General features: G+C 26.7%; 1 protein-coding gene across 1 annotated transcript in view; it reads left to right on the top strand.

Moving 5' to 3' along the window:
• Positions 1–6309: 6309 nt before the first annotated feature.
• Positions 6310–23872, top strand: part of LOC111618502 (endophilin-B1-like) — a 44637-nt gene continuing 27074 nt past the window's right edge. The window contains exon 1 of the mRNA XM_023360042.1: positions 6310–6443. Coding sequence (XP_023215810.1) covers positions 6372–6443 — 72 coding nt within the window. The 5' untranslated portion in view covers positions 6310–6371. The remainder of the gene's footprint in view (positions 6444–23872) is intronic.

Raw genomic sequence — 23872 nt, 5'->3', positions numbered from 1 at the left:
CAAACGGGATACTTACCCCACTCTGGGATCGCATAAAAAATTACTCAAATTATAATCGGTGTAATCTCACCGTCGACCGTGGGACACTTTATCTGTCTTAAAAATCTCCCAAAATTATACTCATATTGGATTTGTCTAGGACCACAGTGGGAGTATGTCCCGTTCTTTTCCATCTGGCTGCTGCAGCCAGATGGAAAAGAACGGGACATGACTTCCAGAACAGATCGCTTATGAAACATTCCTAGAGTTGTTCTCTCGGATTTGATTCTGGGTCCTCAGAGTGGTTTGGTTTTATTCTATTACGGCAACACGACACATGAGCGATCTGTCAAGTGGGATTGCCTCCTTGGAAGTCTTTTATGGAAACTGACTCTTATTTAGGTGTTACAAACGTAAAGAAAACCCGAAAACCTCCACGTTGCACTATCAGTGTTCACTCGGACACTCGGACACTAGTGGGTTCGGACTATTGTGAAAGATATACTATAACGAAAGACTTAATAAACTTTAAGTGGTTTAATATTTAAAAGAAGTTAAACGATAAGCATTTGAGTATCAAAAATACACGCATGCCATGGAAATGTGCGGTGAATGAATTTCATAAAAGAAAGAGTTGTATTAAAAAACTAGTTGCATTTAAATGTAAATTTTCATTGACAATGGCGACTTATAGGCATGAGATTTACGGCACTTCAAATTTTAATACCAGTTCGTTGTCATTGCGAAGAATGTTACGTGTTTATAAAAATTGGTAATAACCGGTATTTGAAACTAATTGATAGTACCCTGTACGCTACGCAATTATTATATTTAAAATATTCATAGAGTGTTCATGAATTTTAAGTGTACGAATACATGAAGTTACTTATTGGTTAATTTCTGATTATAATTCTTGACATTAGACTGTGCATATACACATAAATATAGGCATAATGATTAGTAACATAATGAAACATTAATTAAACAGTGAATTTAGAACTATCGGCATGTAATTTTAATCTGCTTTGTCGATTTCGATCATACATGGCCTGTTATCCTACGGGAAAAGAGGGTAATTGTCTGGAGCCCCCACTGATTGTGGACTTCAAACCAATTTTTTATTGATGGCCAGATGGCCGAGCGGTCAGGATGGCAGCTTACCGCTCTGAGGGATCCGAGATCGAATCCGGAAGGCTTTTTCGTGGTGGTGCTCCATCCCTCACCACCCGGTCTCCCCATTGTGGGCTTGGCCGAATCTATAATGGGTTTGCTAAAATCAGGCCCTCTTAGTGCTCACAGGGTGGAAAGCGTTAAAAAACTAATTTTTTAAAGAAAATATTTCCCTAAAAAATTCTCTCGAAGAAAAATGTCTGAAGTCAACATTGTACAGTACTGTACTTGGAACCCCTAATTCAAATTTGCTTGAGCCCCATGAAGCAATAATGCACCACTGCGATCATATTTTTTCTCTATCAAATCGACCACTTTTATAAAGAAAAGAAAACAAAACAACAATAACAATTTAGTAATTTCATCTTACAAAATTTATATTGTGTTTTCGAAATTCAGTAATTTAGATCTGAATCCATCAGCTGTAGATTTCTGCGTATAAAAATATCAAATACTTTCTTATTAGAAACTACGATCATTGCACACTTTCAATCTTTTATGATTGAAAGTGCGCAATAATAGTAATCATTTCTATAGTGTGTGACTACGCAGATGCCAGCGAGAGAATTTTCCGAGAGAGCGAGAATATGTAGCGAGAAGAGGCGAGACGCGATAAATATATCAAACCCTGCGAGAACAAGAAATTCGCTCACGCCAGCGATATTTTTCGCTTCTCGATTGTGCATGGTTTACCTTTGCGAGAAATATATCGCTCTCAACTTCTCGCTCGCTACTAAATTCGCTGAAACTGAAACTACATATTTGAAACAACCAATCACAGATAAACACAGTGTAAACGTATGGATTCAGGATGACATTAACATAGAGACTTCATATTTTAACTTCTTCCAGATATAGTTTTACATAACAAAATGAGATGAATGAATGAAGAAAATTGAAAAGAAGTAATTTAATCGTACATACAATTACATTATGGGAACGATTCAAAACCTATACTTGATACACCTTCTTATACAGCTCACCAGTTCGGCTTTAGTGTCTTTATAGGAAAGTGTATTAAATATCATGTATCAATTATCAACACCACTAAACACTGGTCTGAGTTTTGAGCTCACCAACGTACTAGCCATGTGGAATTTTCCGATTTTTCTAGCAGTTTACTACTAAACACAGCCAGTTACAAAGTTACTATCACCGCAATATTTTTTTTTTCAGAAAAAACATTACATTTATAATTCAAATAAAACGTATTTAGAGAATAATGGCATTTACAACGTTAAGGCATTGCACGCTTCATATAAAGCAGGCACACCTCTTGGTAGTCACCCAAGTATTACGCTGCCTTATTCTATTAATCCAATCTTTATAGAAGTTACGATCTATAACGATGAAAAACAGAAAAAAAAAAATATTTAAAAATCTGAGTAAATCTTCGCATAATTTTCCTCTTTCTAATCATAAATCCATCATTTTAAAAGAAAAATTTTAGAATCTCGCAAGTCATAAATGCCCACTTTTTTCTTTTTTTAAATTAAATTTATGTAATTTAGTAAGAATTTTAATATTGAATATCGATTTTTTTCTCTTAATCTTTTGTTTTATTTGATATTATCACCCAGATAATTTTATCGATTTAAATAAAACATGTATTAAAAGCCTCAGTCTAATAAAAATTCATACATTCGAATAGGAGTGAAATTCTCCGAAATATTTTGGGGTTTAATTAAATTCAAAAGTAGTAAAAAAAAAGAACAGATATTATTCTTATTGATCAAAAAAATTCTCTTTTTAACTACGTTAAAGTAATTGCTATACTCTAACATTGGACTTGTATCTGTAATGTATTCGTACGAAAATTAGAACATAGCTTAGATTATTATTATTACTTTTTAAAATTAAATGATAATAGCAATAATAAAAGCTGATTAATCGATTGCTATACTCTTTCTTTTATTGCTTACCGATTAGATTTAAATGTAAAAAAATAAATAAAATAAAATAAAATTGCTTTAGAATTTCGAAATGATTTAACTTAAAAATCATCTATAAAAAATTTGTGTATAGATTTGGTATAATTGGAACTATTTGAATACATTTTTATTCTCATTCTGTAGATTTTTATTAATAAAATTCGAATGATATCAATAGACTTTTGTACAAGAGATCGTTCATTATTTATATGTACAGATTAAAGGGATTGGGGCATTATCTACGTGGACTTTTTTTAATAGTACTTTTGGTGTAGACATACAAATTTGTTTTTATAAACCTACTTATTAATTATGCTAATATCAGAAAATATATGAAGAACTTTATAAAGTTCTTTTTAAATAATTGAATATTTAATCAAGTTTTTTTCCCCAATAACCACGTTTTTCTAAACAGTTTTACGATTCGTGTTCACATACTTACTTGAAATACTGTACATAAAAGCAAAATATAATTAATTAACTGACCTTATCTATCAAATAAATTAAAGATTAATTAAAAATTCTCGAAATTAATAAACCGCTTAATTTTTTTTATTGATAATTTCTAACCATCTTTAAAATTTAATATTGTATATTGTAGCAAGAAAATTAAATATTTAGTTATAAAACATTGTTTAAAATTAATTAATCCTAAATTTTCAAATATTATTAACTTTATAGCTAAAAATACTTCTGAATGTTATATCGATTTTCTCATAAAAATAAATTTAATTTAATATAATTCTGCTAGATAATTAAATATGATATTTATTTATTTATCATTTATATACTAGTAAAATATAGGCCATGTAGACCTGAAATAATGGCCTTTTCTAAACAGCAGCTATTTATTTATTNGGTAGTGCGGATGCTGTATCATATTCATTTATCACAAAAGAGAAAAATAAAATTTAAATAAATAGTTTTGTATATAGTATTGGAGATTTTCTATTAATTATAGTACAATTAATATACGTTAATCTATTCAGTAGCAAAAATTAATTAATTTTATATAAAACTATCTTTAGATGATGATTCATTTTATTCAAATACGAAAGAATTTATTGTATTTATAAAAAAGTTTCAATAAGTTATTATAAACTTCACTTGTTATAAAAGAAATGTAGGTGATTCGTTTGTAATGTTTTAATTAAATAAAATAATTTAAATGGTCAATATTACATTAAAATTTTGTATAAAGATTTTAATTTACAACTGATTTAATAGATTTGAACTACAGTATTATTAATTATAAATTTACTAATTAAATTTTCCTCTTTGAACAAGAGTTTTCTTCTAAAGTTTTACAAAATATTTAAAAAATATTTAATATAAATATTATTAGAAGAGATTAATATTTTACAAACAAAAACAATTAATTCTTGTTTATGGAGTAACAATAAAACATACTGATAGCCTTGACCTTTTAAGGTTACTCAGCCATTTTATAAAAATATATCTAAAATCTCATATAACATTCAGTTTTCACTTAGATTTCTCCAAATTTCCAACATTTACTATAATAATTTATAGTAGTATTGTATTTTAATCAATTTATTTTAATTATTAATAATGTTTTAATCAAACAGCTTATTATATGAAAATATCTTCAGAATGGTCACTATCCTAGCATTTGAATTCTACGAAACATTACTGTAATCATAAAATATAATTATATATACTTGTTATAGTGAGGGAAAATATATTCTTATTGGATTATTCAAATATATTAACATTCTAGTTTTAAATTGCAATTATAAAATCAAACATAAAATTTTAATTTTGAAATCCTTTTAATTCAGAATATGAATTTGGGTTATTCAAATTTAAATTTCAGGAAAGTAAATTTAAAACTTTTTTTAACTCTAGACAAAATAAAGAAACAGAATGAAGTGAAAAATTTTTAAATTTAAATTAAAGTTTCTAAATCTTTGCTAATTTCCAGTAACATTTCTATGTTGTATATTTTATGGATAAGAATATAATTTACTTGAAAACTTATATTTATTTCATCTTATGAGTAAATATTAGTTGGATTTGTGCACTTTATGCTTTTATCATTCAACACTACGGATTAATTTTGTGACCTTTCTCCTGACAAAATGGTACATGTAATTATTTTATTACGATTTCTGTCACTTAGAAATTGAATTATATAGTAATGCTATAAGAAAAAAATAATTTTACTTCTAAAATATAAAACTGGTCTTTTCACAATAAGGTACATAAATTTTTTTTTATATTTATGATATTTATAAATTAGCATAAGATTTTATTATAGAATTATTTTTCAAAATTTATGTTTTTGATATGTTCATATGTGATGTCTAAAATTGTAATGTAGAATTAATTATAAATAAAATGACAGACAAGGAAGTTATAATTTAATTAGGACAGCGTTAGTATTTAAAATCTAACATCCCAGTGACTAAGTCCTTGGTGATGCAAATATATTTTTTCCACTTACCTGTTTTGAATTATGTATATTTTCCTTAAAAGATTTAATTTTTTTACTTTGAATATTAAGAATAACTTGAATAAGATTTAAGGACCTGAGGAAGGTTTTTAAACAATAAAGAATTAACTTTTGAAACTCCAGAAAAGCAGAGTTTCAAAAATGAATTCTTTATAAATAAATTTTAAGAATTATCATCCTTTGATAAAGAAAAACTCTTCTTGATTGTATCAAGTTTCTTCATAAACTTGCAGACTTTATGCAAGTAGATGGTGTATATATTTATATTGTTTTATTATATTCAAATCTTTAATGCATCTAAAGCTAGCATACTTGAATGAATTTAGAATAGAAGAATAAGAAAGATGGCTTCTTAATTTGCTTTATATAACCAAAGCTAATACTGTATAAAATTTTCAATAGATTTATAATAATATAAAATTGAAGTTTCTTATTTATATGTATAGCTGAAAAAATATTTTATATATGATTTTTGTAGCTAGTCAATGAATTTAATAATAATCTATGGTAAATCTTATCCATTTTACACAAATTTTTTAAAAATTAACATATTAAATATTACATTTATATATTGTTAATTTATTTATATCTGTTAAATTCTATTCAGTTTCTTGTTTCAAAGGAATATATTTAACGAAATTCATTATTTCATTAATGAATGATGAATACCATGTTCAATTAGCAATAACAATACTCTAAACAATAATAAAATGGATTTCAAAACATGTTATTATGATTGGTCGAGTGACGACGGTGATGTCATAGTAAGCTTCTGTGACGTCAGCCACGTGTTAGGTTCACTTCAAACATTCAAGATGGAGTTTAGTGTGAAGACGATTAAAGGTTTTGCTGCTGAAGCCGCAACTGTTTTTACAAGAGCAGTTCAGGTATATTATGAAATTTGCAGTGTTATTTAACAATATTTTTAATATATTACAATACATTTTAGTATTTATTGCCTTATTAAATAGACATTTAATTTGAAACACATTTGATACACTAGTACTGTCATAAGTATGATTCATTATTTAAAATTCAGCAATGATATATGTTTTTATGGTTTATTTATAAGGAATATTTATCTAATGGTTTGATATGTTGTAAACATTCTACAATACATCTATTTAGTTGTTTTAATAAAAGAATCTGTCTATTTCAACTTTAATAATAATAATAATGAAATAATTTCAGTTGGATTATTCTAGTCATTATTCCACATTAACTTAATCTCAAGGCTATATTTTACTTAAAATATTTTAGTTGAATCTCCTGTTTTTTCTTATAAGGTAAAAAGAAATGAATACATCTACATGTTTCCCATTATTATTATTATTATTCCAAATAAATATTGTCAAATTACATTGTTATTTTTCAATATTAGAAACTTATTGGTAAGCTTTCAAAAGTTTCTTGAACTTATGTCTTTGATGTATAAGTTCTAACAACATATTATAAATACATAAATTTTCTACTAGTAATAAATTAATACAGATAAACTGGTGTAGCCAAATTCAATGTTTGTTGTTTTTTTTTTCGTATTTAAGGTAGTGCCGATGCTGTATCATATTCATTTATCACAAAAGAGAAAAATAAAATTTAAATAAATAGTTTTGTATATAGTATTGGAGATTTTCTATTAATTATAGTACAATTAATATACGTTAATCTATTCAGTAGCAAAAATTAATTAATTTTATATAAAACTATCTTTAGATGATGATTCATTTTATTCAAATACGAAAGAATTTATTGTATTTATAAAAAAGTTTCAATAAGTTATTATAAACTTCACTTGTTATAAAAGAAATGTAGGTGATTCGTTTGTAATGTTTTAATTAAATAAAATAATTTAAATGGTCAATATTACATTAAAATTTTGTATAAAGATTTTAATTTACAACTGATTTAATAGATTTGAACTACAGTATTATTAATTATAAATTTACTAATTAAATTTTCCTCTTTGAACAAGAGTTTTCTTCTAAAGTTTTACAAAATATTTAAAAAATATTTAATATAAATATTATTAGAAGAGATTAATATTTTACAAACAAAAACAATTAATTCTTGTTTATGGAGTAACAATAAAACATACTGATAGCCTTGACCTTTTAAGGTTACTCAGCCATTTTATAAAAATATATCTAAAATCTCATATAACATTCAGTTTTCACTTAGATTTCTCCAAATTTCCAACATTTACTATAATAATTTATAGTAGTATTGTATTTTAATCAATTTATTTTAATTATTAATAATGTTTTAATCAAACAGCTTATTATATGAAAATATCTTCAGAATGGTCACTATCCTAGCATTTGAATTCTACGAAACATTACTGTAATCATAAAATATAATTATATATACTTGTTATAGTGAGGGAAAATATATTCTTATTGGATTATTCAAATATATTAACATTCTAGTTTTAAATTGCAATTATAAAATCAAACATAAAATTTTAATTTTGAAATCCTTTTAATTCAGAATATGAATTTGGGTTATTCAAATTTAAATTTCAGGAAAGTAAATTTAAAACTTTTTTTAACTCTAGACAAAATAAAGAAACAGAATGAAGTGAAAAATTTTTAAATTTAAATTAAAGTTTCTAAATCTTTGCTAATTTCCAGTAACATTTCTATGTTGTATATTTTATGGATAAGAATATAATTTACTTGAAAACTTATATTTATTTCATCTTATGAGTAAATATTAGTTGGATTTGTGCACTTTATGCTTTTATCATTCAACACTACGGATTAATTTTGTGACCTTTCTCCTGACAAAATGGTACATGTAATTATTTTATTACGATTTCTGTCACTTAGAAATTGAATTATATAGTAATGCTATAAGAAAAAAATAATTTTACTTCTAAAATATAAAACTGGTCTTTTCACAATAAGGTACATAAATTTTTTTTTATATTTATGATATTTATAAATTAGCATAAGATTTTATTATAGAATTATTTTTCAAAATTTATGTTTTTGATATGTTCATATGTGATGTCTAAAATTGTAATGTAGAATTAATTATAAATAAAATGACAGACAAGGAAGTTATAATTTAATTAGGACAGCGTTAGTATTTAAAATCTAACATCCCAGTGACTAAGTCCTTGGTGATGCAAATATATTTTTTCTACTTACCTGTTTTGAATTATGTATATTTTCCTTAAAAGATTTAATTTTTTTAATTTGTTTATTAAAATTTTTCTTATACTTTTATTATTATTATAAATATACAGTTGTATATTTTAGAAAAAATATATTAAATCTGAATAATAATAATTTTTAGCATATTAAAAGCAATGGGAAATAAATAACAATTCACTTAAAGATATATTTGTTTATTTCTCAATATCAGTTAAAAATGTAAGAATTTGGAAGAGTTTCAAAATTTATAATGTAAAAAAATATATAAATAATAGAGTTTTTAGCTATTATTTTATGAAATAAACTCTGGAATAATTCATTCTTCTTTTTGTAAATGTGCTTTAATAGATGTTAGGAAGTACATTCAAAATTTAGATATGAACAAAGTTTGATTAATTAATAATTACTGAAAACCTGTTGTATGTTTTTACTTCATTAATTCAACTGTATCTAATAGGATATTATAAAGGAAATGTATTAGAAGAAATGTACATTTTGTAATCATTTTGGGATGCAGTTTAAATGATAAGACTATCTGAATGATAATGTTAATCATTAAATAAAAATTTAGCATTTATAGCAATATTTATTGATATAGAATAATAAACTAACTATAATTAAAAGTTTTAGAAACAGAATTTTTTTAAATTAGTTCACATATTATCTATTGATAAAAACAAAGTATTTTTGGTTAAAATTAATATTCTTTCTTTCTTCTAATTTTAAGTTTATCATTTACTTAGTACAGGGTGTTCGGAAAGTCACTGTGCACTTTTCTAATCGTGTTTTTGCATTATTTTGAAAGACATGTGCCCCCATGATCACCAGATCTAAATCCACCAGATTTTTATCTACGGGGAGCAGCAAAATCCACAGCATCTGTGCATGCTGGATGACTTGAAAGCAGCAATAATAGTATTCATTGTTTTTCAAGTGAGCAACTGATAGATGTTAGAAACAAAATAAGAAGGATTCAAGCCTGTATTGAACCTAACGGGGGGTCACGTTCAATATTGTTTATAATTGTCATTCATATTTACCTCCTGTATTCTATATTGAAACATATCTGTTAATAAATATATAAGTGCACAGTGACTTTCTGAACACACTGTATAATTCATTAATAAAATTTCATATTTGTGCTGAATAAAAGAGTATCTAATTTTTGTTACATCACATATGTTGTGTCTTAAGATCTGTACAGTTTGTTGTTGTTTGGATTTCAGTTTTTTTTTATTTGATGATTTCAGATGTCAGTTTGACAAATGTCTGGTTGACATTAAACATTTCAATAACATGTTACTATCAATAATTTATTATTTATATATTGATATTTGTAATATTTTTCTCTGTGATATTTAAAATAGTCATCAATCACGAATGAAACATAAAGTAATCATAAAAAAGTAAATGGCCAATTTTTTCCTTATACATTTTCATGGAATTAGTTGGAATCTTATAACATTATCCTTAACTACAATCAATGGTATTCATTATATTTAATTTTTATCCATTAATGTTAAGCTATTTCCAGTAAAGATTTTTTCAATTATATAATAATAATAATAATAAAATATGAAATTGAATAACTTTAAATCAAGCACTGATTATTTACATTTAAAATTTTTTAAATGTGTTTAAAGTCAATGACATTAAATTATTTATAAAATGTCTATATAAAGAAGAGTTGAATTTAGGTTTGTAAAATGGAAAGAAAACACAAACTAATAATAAACTTGAATGATTGACAAATTTTATTATATTATTATCTGTTAAATTATTTAATTATTAGAGTGATTTGACACTATTATATTAAAAATTTCCCATTGAACTAATTATATAATGTTCAATAATAAGATTTAATAATTTTGGTTGATCCAGGGAATGATTTATTTATTCTTAACAATTCAGTTTATTTATTTTTAACAAGGAAATATGAACTCTTTATACACATCCTGTTTGTTTGGAAATACATTTTGGACCTTTTCTTAGTCTTTCTTCAGTCCTGGGTTTTTTCTTCATAATAATTTTTACAATGGTTTACTCAATTAAAACACTAAAATTAAAAACTTTGTCTTGAATTCAGGATAAAGTTTTTGTTAAAAAGAAATAAATTGAAATTTGTTTATTGGATTTCTCAAAAATGTTGAGTCTTATTATTAAACATTAATTAGTTCATCAGAAAAGTTTTGAAACTAAAAATTAAGATGTGGATAATTAAAAGTTTAAAAAAATTAACTATTATGTTATTATCATCAGTGATAACTTTTAAGATTATATAATTTAGAATAATTAATTGTGCAAAATGGTGTTTAAAAGCTGTAATTATTGCTCCAATTATTTACAAGTATATTTACAGGTATATCGTTTAAATATTGGAGTTGGATTTCTTCAATATGTATGTCAAAGCAGTAAGTGAATAAGTTTTGGATCATCAAAATAATCTCAAAACAACAATAATAATAATTTATTAAATTATTTTTATTTACTGATATATAGTATATTTTTATGTATTTGTTGGAAAAAACTTTTTTTAATGTAAATTATCTTAAAGCCAAACAGTTGCTGGATTAAATTGGTCTACATTACTGATACTATTAATAATTAAATAATAGATAATTTGGCACTAGAGGTAGATGTTATGCATCATCTGTTATAAAATTTAATAATTATAATTAAGTTAATATTTATTAAATAATTTAAAAAATTCTGGAAGAAAGAATCAGTCCAGAGTGGGATGCTAACCCACAGCACCCCTTTACTATGCCAGTTATGCTACCGAGACCTCTGATCATTGCTTCCTGACATATTGACATATTTAATTTATATATATATATTAAATTTTTCACGTATGGATACTCTCAAATAAGATACGTATATATCTGGAATTATTCATAGCAATAGCTAAGCAAAATTCTCTCTTCTAGAGCTTGTATAAAATTTTATTATAAAAATTTTGACAATTATCAGTATAAGTTGGTATAGGTATCTCACTCATTTACTTAACATTATTTCTGAAACTCCTGATTACAGGAATTGTGACTTGGTTACCTTGAAATCAGGGCTGTGAAGTTATTAAATCCCCTGACTCCAAATCCTGTCTCTAAATAATAATTTAAAATATAAATTTATTTTATTAATTCAGAATGGCATTTCATCACTACCAAGTGAATCGTCAGCCTATTTTTTAAACATTTTTTAAGTGAATCAGCAGAAATTTCTGTTGAAACTGAATGTGCTTATTTTTTCCACAGTTTTTCATTATTACCACTATCATCATCATTTCCAACCACATATTGACACAAAATATTGTCCATCTGTGCATACAGTATTCAAAAACATTAGATTTAATTGAAATTATCTTAGCAATTTTGTATGAGTCTTTTGATAATAAAAATTTAGACTTTAACTAACAAAGAACGTATTTGAATATAAATTTCTGAAAAGAAAATCAACAATAATTAGTGATAGCCAAAGGAAGATTTTTAAATATGGGAATCATCATAAAATAAGATCTTGCATTCCTATAATGAAAGACAGGAGATTAAAGCTCTGACTGGGAGCTTAATATACAGCACAGTCATGGGTGTAGCCAGGAAGGGGCATGGGTGGGCCGCCCCCCCAATTAACCTGGTGTCCTCCCCAGAAAATTACAGCCGAAAAAGTGTTGAGCCGATTTGCAAAAAGAAATAAAAAGTTGAAGCTAATTTAATTGGGTGTGATGTACCGCGGCCTGCAATTAATCTCTGCATATTGGACTGAACTTCAAATAATTACTTGAATGGATCTGCAATAATTCATTACAACCTGACAATGTGAAGTTATAGGAAAGTTGAGAAATTCTGATCCTAAAAAAGAAAAAAGGTCAACAGTTTTCTGTGCCCAATGTGAAAAGTGTATCTGTAATCTCTATGTACAGTGGTGTCACTCCATAGAGACTAAACAATAAGATCTCGCATCACCTGAAAATCTTGCTAGGGCTGCCTTTGGTTCGGGCAGTGAAAAAAGTTTTCTTTCCAATCCAGCCTGAAGGAAAAACTGTTGGCCACCCCTGGTCTATATCTAGATTAAAGACAGTGAACTATATTAAAGAATGGTAAAAAGATATAATTGATTGGTTAAATTTTGTTTAAGACATTGCTAGAGTTTGATATTAATGTTACGAGAACATATGATTAAAGAAAGCTTCATATTTTACATGTGTTAAATTATTGTCAATTCTTAGGGAAATTTCATTTTAATGAACAATACAGTAATTTGAAATAATTCAATTTTGTGTCAGGTTGGCCTCTACTAGGCTCCCCCATAACAAAACGCTGGCTACGCCAATGAGCACATAATATAATAAAAAATGGAATCAGAAGCAGATTTGTTGCTACGGGAGTCAGAATTGGTCCATTTTTACTGATTCTGACTCCTCTAGCAATGAATTTACTTCTGACTCCAGCAAATTCTCTGATTCCACAGCTTTGCTTGAAACACAGAATAACAGTATAAGGAATAATAAGAAATGATTATTCCTTATACTGTTATTCTGTTCATGTTCTTGTTCATTAAAATAGCAAATTTTGTTAAGTCTTACTATATTGAATGATAGATTTGTCAGATTTTATTATATTCATTTTATGTCTTTTGTATGTTATTTTTTTCTAAATATTTGTGTATACCAAAATACTGAAATAAATTATAAAATTATAATTTGTTAATTTCATAAAATAAATTTTCATTTATTTAGTGATTACAGTTATCATGATTGTATCATTACTACTTTCTTAACTGCTGTCATAGTATCATATTTTCCTTTAATGATAATTATCAAAATTAATTTTTATTATGGAATTATTTTCTATATATTCTTTCAGGATTTATTAAATTTTCATCTTCAAATATCATTATATAAGCTTCAGTTAGGAAAATTTTGATTAGAATCAAATTAAATAAAAGTTGCATGTTTGAATCCTATTCTATATCACTTTTTTCCATGTTTTTTTCAAAATTAATTAATATCAATAAATTAATCATAAAAATTATCAGTAGATTGCAAGCTATATATATATTTAGAACTAAACTCTTAATCATTAATTAACTTTTTTGATAATANATAATGCATCCGCCCATTCTGCACATCTGATTTGGGCTTTCGTCGCCAAACACAGCACTTCTGTGGTTCATCACGCTCTGTACTCTCACCACATGGCTCTGTGTGACTTTTGGCTATTTCCCAAGCTGAAAGTGCTGCTAAAAGGAACCGTCTATGAAAAACAATTTGAATTTTTAAGAGAGATTTTTGAATTTTATAATCATAGAATGTAGTGCAGATTCATTAAATCTTAATATTGGAAGATTACTATTTATGAACATTACAGTTCAAAATTATAAATGTTAAGGCTGTTCCTATTTGCATGGATCTGCATCAGAAAATATCTCAATGACATTGACAGAACATATTTCATATCATTCCGAAACAGAAATAATGTTTGTACTTCACCTTGTCTCAACTTTTCCATTGCAGTAGAAATTTGTAAGTGACAACAGCAAGTGCTTTCTGAATTTTAGAATTTATTTTCTGCAGTCACGACTTGACTGTGCACTAAAAGATTTCTGGAAAAAGTTTTACAAAACCCAAACTGTGCCGATAGAAGTCACTGGATGGGTTTTCTGTCGCATTTGCAACAGTTTTAACCACTTTTCTTTCTGCAGCATAAGGTGGGAAGTGGCTTTATTGTCATTAAATGCACATTATTATTCAAATACAGTATTAAAATTGTAGATGAATCATTGTTGAATATTCATAATACTTATTTTAAATATATTAAGTGTTGTTTGTTTATATTTTACAATGACATAAATATTTGCCATATTGTCTAAATTATTTATTTATATTTGATTGATTCATATACAATTTGTATATGGGTGTATGAATATATACATTTTGACATTTATCTCATTAAATTCACTTCTTAAAAAATAAAATAAAATTCTTACTATGTACTCATCTATTTAAATATATTTCATAATAGAGCATTGAGTTTAGAATCTCTGAACTTTTTTAAAAATTTGAAAATACAAATCATTTTATGTATCCTGATTAATCAAAATACCTATAAAATCTGAATTTCTGACTTAATTTTCTTTTATGTTATGGATAAATGTGATAATGTATCTTGTAAAACATTAATTGTTTTAAAAAACTATGCAAATTTTCTAATTAAGTTTTTTAAGTTTGTGAATAAAACTTTTGTGAAAGAAATTAAAAATAGTCAGGTTTATAGAGAAGCCAAAACAAACATTTTCAAAAATGATTATAAGATGTAAATAATTATATCACTTTACACCATTCTGGAGAAAAACTGTTAGAGATAGATTGATAAAAATTTTGTATGCACATTTATTTCAACATGGGAAAACTATGGACAGTTTCAAAAGTAGTAAGGTGTTTGTTGATAGGGATCTATAATGGCATCAATATCACAACAGCAAGAATGTTTGAGTAATGTCATGTTTATGAAGGACTGTGCAATACCTCACACTACAGTCATTGTGAGAGATGACTTTCTAATATATTTGGTAATGAAAGTGTAGTCAGTTTTTTCAATGCAGTGGCCTACTTGTTTACCCGATTTCACGTCTTGTGACTTCTGATTATGGTTCTATTTGAAAAGCAAGGTTTATACAAATAGAATTGCAGATTTATGAGAATTAAAGAGGCCAATTGAAAGGGAAGCGAGTCGCATTAATCCTGACATGCTGCATTGGGCTGTTGATTATATGATAACTTGATTGCAATGTGTGATTGAGAGTCACTGAAAACACGTTGAACAGTTTCTTTATGCTGCCGCAATATTGGTGCTGTTATAGATTCCTGTGAAAATTGTAACTATCTTTGTAGCTCTATGTTGAAATAAATGTTCCTACAAAACTTTATCCATCTATCTCTCACAGTTTTGTCTCCAGATGGATCTGAAGTGCTATACTTTAATTATACGAGGTCTGTTCAAAATGTATCGGACTTTTATTTTTTCCACGTAAACCAATGATGCGCGGGAGGCCTCTTTCGGTGGAGTTGTGGAGGGAACAGTCATGCACAGCCCTGAATTTTTTCCCACCTGCAGGAAGCGTCAGTTGTTGGCGGTCGGCCTATGAGTGAGGACATGTAGTGAGCTCTCGTCGGATTCCACTAAGTTGGAAAATGACTGAACAACGTGAGCAGCGATATTACATCAAATTTTGCCAAAAACCTTGGCGATACCCAAGCGTAAACCATTCACAAGATTCAGCAGGCTTTCGGGGATGATCCTCGAGGCCAAAAAAAGCATGGCAGGTCCGCAGAAATGTCAAGGTGTTGTTGACAGTTTTTTCGACTCTCGTGGGGTGGTGTATCGTGAGTATGCACCACAAGGCCAAACCATCGCAAAGGAGTACTACCAGGAGGTCCTTCGTCGTCTTTCCGATGCTGTGCGACGCAAACGACCGGATCTGTGGTCGATCAAAACTTGGCAGCTCCATCGTGATAATGCATCCGCCCATTCTGCACATCTGATTTGGGCTTTCGTCGCCAAACACAGCACTTCTGTGGTTCATCACGCTCTGTACTCTCACCACATGGCTCTGTGTGACTTTTGGCTATTTCCCAAGCTGAAAGTGCTGCTAAAAGGAACCCGATTTTAGTCGAGAGAAGACATTGTGCGGAATGTGACGGATTGGCTGATGGCCATTCCAAAAGATGCATTCCAGCAGTGTTTCCAGCAATGGCAGGAACGCTGGGAGAAGTGTATACACTACCAAGGAGACTACTTTGAAGGGGATTAGGGTTTTGTACCTCAAAATCAATAAATGTATTTTTGTCGACCAAAGGTCCAATACTTTTTGAACAGCCCTCATAGACACTCCATGTTTAGTGTGTAGTGTATTACTAATATTACTTTGTTAAAATATCAAAAAATTAGCAATAAGCATATGTTAGAATTCACAAACTCATGAACAAATATATTCCTATGTACAAGTAACCCCCGTATAACACGGTAATTATGTTCCAAAAAATTGCCGTGTTATGCGAAACAAAGAACTAGTACAAAAAGGAGGGTTAGGTTCCAAAAGTTAAAAAAACATGCTATTATATTTTCATAATTAAGATAAGAAAATTTTAATAAAGATATTTAAGTGATACATATTAATATAAATTAAATAATGTTTTCTTCGTTATCACTAAAAGCACTATTAACCGAGGATAACTTGCCAAAAAGAAAACAGGAAGTTATCCTTATCCTCTGAGCATTTTTCTGCATTATCTTCAGATCCATGCTTACCTTTTGCAAAATGTATGAAATTTTAGATTGCTTGCTTCTAGTTAAAAGATCTTTATAAATTTCCTCATATGGTGCTAAGCACTTATGAAGAATAAAGCAAGTATAAAATAAGAGGAAAACATCTGGCAACATCAGAAGCAGAAGCGTTGAGGTCTGGCAACATTGAAACAAGTTTCTAGAACAACGGTTTCCAATGTTTTTCGGCTGGCGACCCCTTTTTATAAAAGCCAATTGTCCCGCGACCCCGATACAATTGAGAAAGGCATTTTTAATAAGGTAATTAAAAAAACAACGAAATTAGTTCTTTAGTATAATTTTATTTTAAATTATGTTTAATAATTTAATCCCATGGTTGAAATTTGCATGCTATTAACCAGCCTCAAACTTTGCGGGTGTGTTTTTGTTAACGCCAACCTCATGTCATTCTCAACATTTAATTTATTCCTCTCAAACTCCCAACACATGTTTCAACCAACTGTGACAGAATAGCGTACCTAGATTACACTTATTTTAATTTTTTAAAAATATATGAAATTATTCAAACGTCAAGACACCATTAAAAATAAAAATTGCATTATAGTGAATATTTTTTTTAGTTTACTGTATAAATTGGCGACCCCACACAAGCCTGTCGCGACCCCCTTCTGGGTTGCTACCCATAGGTTGGGAAACCGTGTTCTAGAAGGACCATGTGTATGGACAGAAGGCGAGAAAAGAAAATTTACATACTTAAGTACTAATAGTTCACAAAAATAATAATTTTCGTGAACTATTAGTACTTAAGTATGTAAAAATTTATTACATTTCGTATTGTAGGAGGGTTTTACCCAATTCTCAAACCGTGTCAGAGTGAAACCGTGCTATAACAGTACCGTGTTATATGGGGGTGGTACCAATTCTCAAACCATGTTAGAGTGAATCCGTGCTAAAGAAGTGCCATGTTATACGGGGGTTACCTGTATGTAGAGTTATATTTATTTAGGTGAGAAATATGATTATGGTTTAAAAAATTTAGTCCAATTTGTTGCAGTACAATCTAATGTAAATTGTATGTATAAATTTTTCATTATTGTTACTGATAATCTAATATTTTAGTCTTGCTACAATTATATCTACATTTTAAGATTGCTATGTTCCTTTAATCTGGAAAGCTGAAAATATTGTATATGGCTTAAATACATAATCTAGTAACTATTCTTAATTTAAAATTTTTATTAAATTCAATAACAGTAATATAAAACCTGAGTTTAACTATACAGTTTTAATGAAGAGAAAAACTGAAGATAAAAATATTTGCTTAACTTAAAATTAACAAAACTAATTTATTTTATTGAAAAAAAAAATTAAGTGAACTAGCAGTTATTATATCACCCGGTGTACCTGTTGGAGTTATATATTTACTAGCAGGTGGGCCCGGCGTTGCTCGGGCAAAAGTAACGATAACTAAGATAAAGATTATTACGTTACAGTCAACCTTACCCGTTTTCACAGAATGCAAGAATTGGGTCCCCTTAGAGAATTTTTAGATGGGTCTAAAAATATGTTCGATTTCCTGCAAAAACGAAAAAACTGCNCTCTTAAATATAATCAAACTTGGATTTAAAATTCTGATTGCATTTAGAAATCCAAATTATTATAATTATTTCTCTTTATTTAATCACATTAAGCATTTACTTGGAAAATTATGTCAATATTTTAAATTTACTATACATGTGAAGAGCTTTATTTCAATAAATTTTTTAAATCTCACTTTCAAATCATTTGTAGCATATTATTATTATTGTAATTTCATATGGATATTCTACACCTGCTTTCAAATTGACTTTTAAACACAGATAGTGTTCAAGTTATCTATAAAAAAATTACAGTAATAACTTAATTCATATTAAAATATAGCTAAATTGAAAATATTTCACATTAATTGAAGCATATTATTTTAATGAAAAGTTACCATATTCTATACAAATAATATGATCTTAATACATGATAATTGCTTGTTTTTGTTTTTTGAATACAGTACTGCTTTACTCATAAGAGCATGTTCTTACATATGCCAACTTTTAAGACCACTGTATTGCTGTGTCAATGTAAATTAAATGTAAATGCACTATTGTACTATTCAATAACAACTCTGAGGTAACTATTATTAAAAAATAAAAAAGCCACAATAGAAAATATTTCTGACAATATATAAGTTTTTTAGGTGTTATGTGGAGTATATAATGATGAACTTGTCCCATCTGTAACAGCATGCACAGAAATACAGTATATCTATTTTAACTTTAAAACTATATTTAAATGCCATTAATTAACTAAACACACTCAAGAAAACCTTTAAATATGCAGCCGTATTTATTAAATTCTAACGTTTTCGGTCATATTCAATGACCTTTCTCAAGAGAAAAACGAAAAAATCGAACTCCGAACTTGAATTAACGATACAAGCGTTTTTCTCTTGTATCGTTAATTGCTTGTATCGTTAATTCAAGTTCGGAGTTCGATTTTTTCATTTCTCTCTTGAGAAAGGTCATTGAATATGACCGAAAACGTTAGAATTTAATAAATACGGCTGCATATTTAAAGGTTTTCTTGAGTGTGTTTAGTTAATTAATGGCATTTAAATATAGTTTTAAAGTTAAAATAGATATACTGTATTTCTGTGCATGCTGTTACAGATGGGACAAGTTCATCATTATATACTCCACATAACACCTAAAAAACTTATATATTGTCAGAAATATTTTCTATTGTGGCTTTTTTATTTTTTAATAATAGTTACCTCAGAGTTGTTATTGAATAGTACAATAGTGCATTTACATTTAATTTACATTGACACAGCAATACAGTGGTCTTAAAAGTTGGCATATGTAAGAACATGCTCTTATGAGTAAAGCAGTACTGTATTCAAAAAACAAAAACAAGCAATTATCATGTATTAAGATCATATTATTTGTATAGAATATGGTAACTTTTCATTAAAATAATATGCTTCAATTAATGTGAAATATTTTCAATTTAGCTATATTTTAATATGAATTAAGTTATTACTGTAATTTTTTTATAGATAACTTGAACACTATCTGTGTTTAAAAGTCAATTTGAAAGCAGGTGTAGAATATCCATATGAAATTACAATAATAATAATATGCTACAAATGATTTGAAAGTGAGATTTAAAAAATTTATTGAAATAAAGCTCTTCACATGTATAGTAAATTTAAAATATTGACATAATTTTCCAAGTAAATGCTTAATGTGATTAAATAAAGAGAAATAATTATAATAATTTGGATTTCTAAATGCAATCAGAATTTTAAATCCAAGTTTGATTATATTTAAGAGTAATGTCTTCGCTTTCAACAATATTAACAATCTGATTGGACTGTTCTGATTTTATCATTAGCCTGAATCATGGATTTAATTTGGATTACTATTAGTTTTGTACTACGTAGGGTTGGAAACTTCATAGACTACATTTACATAATATGGATTTTAAGGTTCAACACACACTTTTTTTTTTTTAGAAAACTATACAATGTTTAAGGTGTGTAGAGAACTGTACATGCTAAGAATATTGGAGAAATAAATGTGGTTGATTATGTTTTATGAAATATTTTACTTTTATATATGTGGTTTTGATGAAAAGATTAAATTAGGGACTGATATATTATTTAATTTGTTTTTATATATTAAAGCTTTTAAATAAAAAAATTGAATTGAACAGTAAGAAAATCTCTTTGTCGAGTAGATTTTAAATGTAAAAATCATCAAGAATAGTTGAAACTTTTTATAATCTGTTTTTTAAATGAATTGTATATAATAATTTATATGCAAAATCACTTTAAAGTTTTAATATTACTTTCTGCTGTTATCTATAAATGCAAGAAAAAGTATGCTATTGACAATACTAACTTTACCTTTCAGGATACTAAACTTTCTGTTAAATTGAAGTTTAGCTAGAAACTCTCCTTGGATTTTACTTAATTTACATTTTAATAGGAAGCTGAATAGCTTATTCTACCGATACTTTTTATTTTCTTGTGAGTTGTGATGATAGAATCAAATGACTTACAGACTTTTAAAAACAAAGCATTGTATTATTTTAACTCTATTGTCAGATGAAAACTTTTGCTTTAGTAGTAGTTAAAAAATTAAAATAAGTTTTTAGTTTACTGTTATTTTAATAGTATTTTAGCTATGATGAAAGATAAATTAAATAAATCAATTATAAAATACTAACAGATGAGCTCAGCGTTGCTCTGACAAAAAGTAACAATAGCAAAGATTAAGCTTATTAGATTATAGCTGATCTTACCTACAAGAATTAGGTTTTCCCTCTTCTGAGACTAACTAGAGAATTTTTAGATGGGTCTAAAAATATATTTGATTTTCCCACAAAAATGCAAAAAACCACATCTAAAATAGTATAGTAGAAGCTAAGTTCTTCAGGGCATCCTCCCTCTCCCTCATTGGGGTAGGGGAATTTTCAAAAATTCTTTCTTAGTGTGCATTCTCATGAAGTATTCTGTGTACCAAATTTCAACGTTCAACTCCTAACCATTTAGGCTCTGCGCATATTATCATTATCATCAACCCATCTTGATTATATTATAAGATTTATAGATCTTATTTATCTGATTTGTCTTTAGTGAAAAATATCTTTTGATCAGTATTATGTAAAATAACTAATATAATACTACAGTAAGACTATATTTTCATAGATGTGAATACATAAAAATGTAAAACTATGATCACATAATTAATTGTTTATATAATTCAAAAATTTTTAATAAATTAAAACTCCATATGTTTATCTTTTGTTGAAAGATAATCATATAAAACTTTAATTTATTTTTTAAAGAAAAGATAAGATGAAAGTAATGGAACTGAGTCAGTGAATAAAATAACAATATTTAGTTAATATTTATTAAATTGCAAAATAATAATGTTATATTTTATTTCAGAAAGTTTTGTTTATTTTTCATATAAAAATGAAAATATTTTTAAATTTAATTTTAAAAAATATATGCAGAAGAACACTAAAACATCTTCACATAGACACAACCTTTTATTAGTCTACACATCTGTAAAATTATGCAAATACAGTCAAACATTTACTGGCAATAAGCCCAATAATTAAAAATTATACATTGTTTCATTTAAAAATGGCAGATGGTATTATCCACTTTTAAAAAAACATACATAGAAGAATACTAAAATATCTTCACATATTCGTCTTATTAATTTAAATAATAATTAAAAGTTTAATTATATTTTAAATAATTTTTAAAATAAACTCAAAAAAAATGTTTTGAAGTTATTTATTAAAAATTTACAAATTGTTTACCTAAATTCTTAAAATACAATTTAAGATAATCAAATTATTTTTCAATCATAAGTATTGTCTTGAAAAAATAATGCAAACTGAGATACCTAAATTACAGTCAACCCCCCCTATAACACTGTTGATTATTCCATTTTATATGAATTCTGTGTTGTACGAGCCACTTAGATTTTACAAATACGTATGCCGTTCACAGCCCGTCACACGTATTTGTAAAATCTAAGTGACTCGTACAACATGGAATTCATATAAAACGGAATAATCAACAGTGTTATAGGGGGGTCGACTGTATTTATAAGTAAAAATTTTACTATTTCAAATTAAAATGTTTTAAAAATCTCTGTAAGCTCTATATAATCTGTATATCTAAATTTCTAATAGCAGTGTTAAAGTACTGTTAGAAAATTAGAATTTTGATTACTTTTGTAAACTATCTTACCAAAATTTAAATTTTTACAGCAATTCAAATTAAAGCTGAATATAGTCAGATACAAAATTTAGAATTTTAAATTGAACTTTTCAATTTATGAGAATGAAGCCAAGAAATGCTTTGAAATTATTTATATATGACTTTTTGACTGAAAATCAGAAGGGAGAAATTATCATATTGACTTTTTTTCTTGTAGATTTTAAGAATGGAATTATATTCATAAATATCCAATTGAATACAAGTTCATTAATTAGGAGTAATTAATGAATATATTATTATTAATTATATACTAATTAACATAATAATGATTTGTAATGATAATAGATTCAAATTATACCTATTGTAAACTTTAAAAATTTCTGTTTAAAGTTTGTCTGAAATTTTAGTCTTTAAGATTATTTATTCAACTTATAAATATTTGCAACAGAATTTTAATGAGCATTTTTATTCTAATAAAGAAGTTTGAAGAGAAATTTTAAACTGAAAGAGATAATTATTTATTAATAATCATTATGAATACATTAAGAAAATATTACTCTTTTTATTAATTGAGACAATTATCTAAAATTAAATTATAATTTTATAAGAAAAAATTATTAATTAGTTTAGCTATCCTTTACATAATGAGTCAGTGTCTTCATGTAAAATTATTTTAATGATTTATAGCAGTTTTAATTATAATTAAACTCCTAGTTTTTTAAAAAATAAAAAAATGTAATTTACAGTTAAAATCTTAAAATTTATTTATATTTACCTGTGTTTTAAATTGTAAGTTAAAAATATTTACTAGGCAATATTTTAAGTTTTGCATATAATATAGAATTATGCTTCTTCCAAGAGAAAACTTCTACCACTTAATCTTATAATTATCTTAAAAGATATAGCAATAGAATAGCAAAATATTATACTGAAATATAGGTTTGACATTAGAATTGCATAATAAATTCAAAGTATTTTAGAAAGAATGCTTTAGTAAAGATTACTAATGAGAATAATAACTTGCATGGATAGTTTCCAATTTATTTGAAATTGTATACAGTATATGATTCAATGATTCATCAAATTTACAAAATTGAAAA

Source organism: Centruroides sculpturatus, unplaced genomic scaffold (assembly GCF_000671375.1).
Source record: "Centruroides sculpturatus isolate CEXI.00-Female unplaced genomic scaffold, Cexi_2.0 scaffold156, whole genome shotgun sequence".
Taxonomy (NCBI): Eukaryota; Metazoa; Arthropoda; class Arachnida; order Scorpiones; family Buthidae; genus Centruroides; species Centruroides sculpturatus.
Note: the sequence above shows the minus strand (reverse complement) of the source record. Positions and strands in the feature narration are given on the sequence as shown.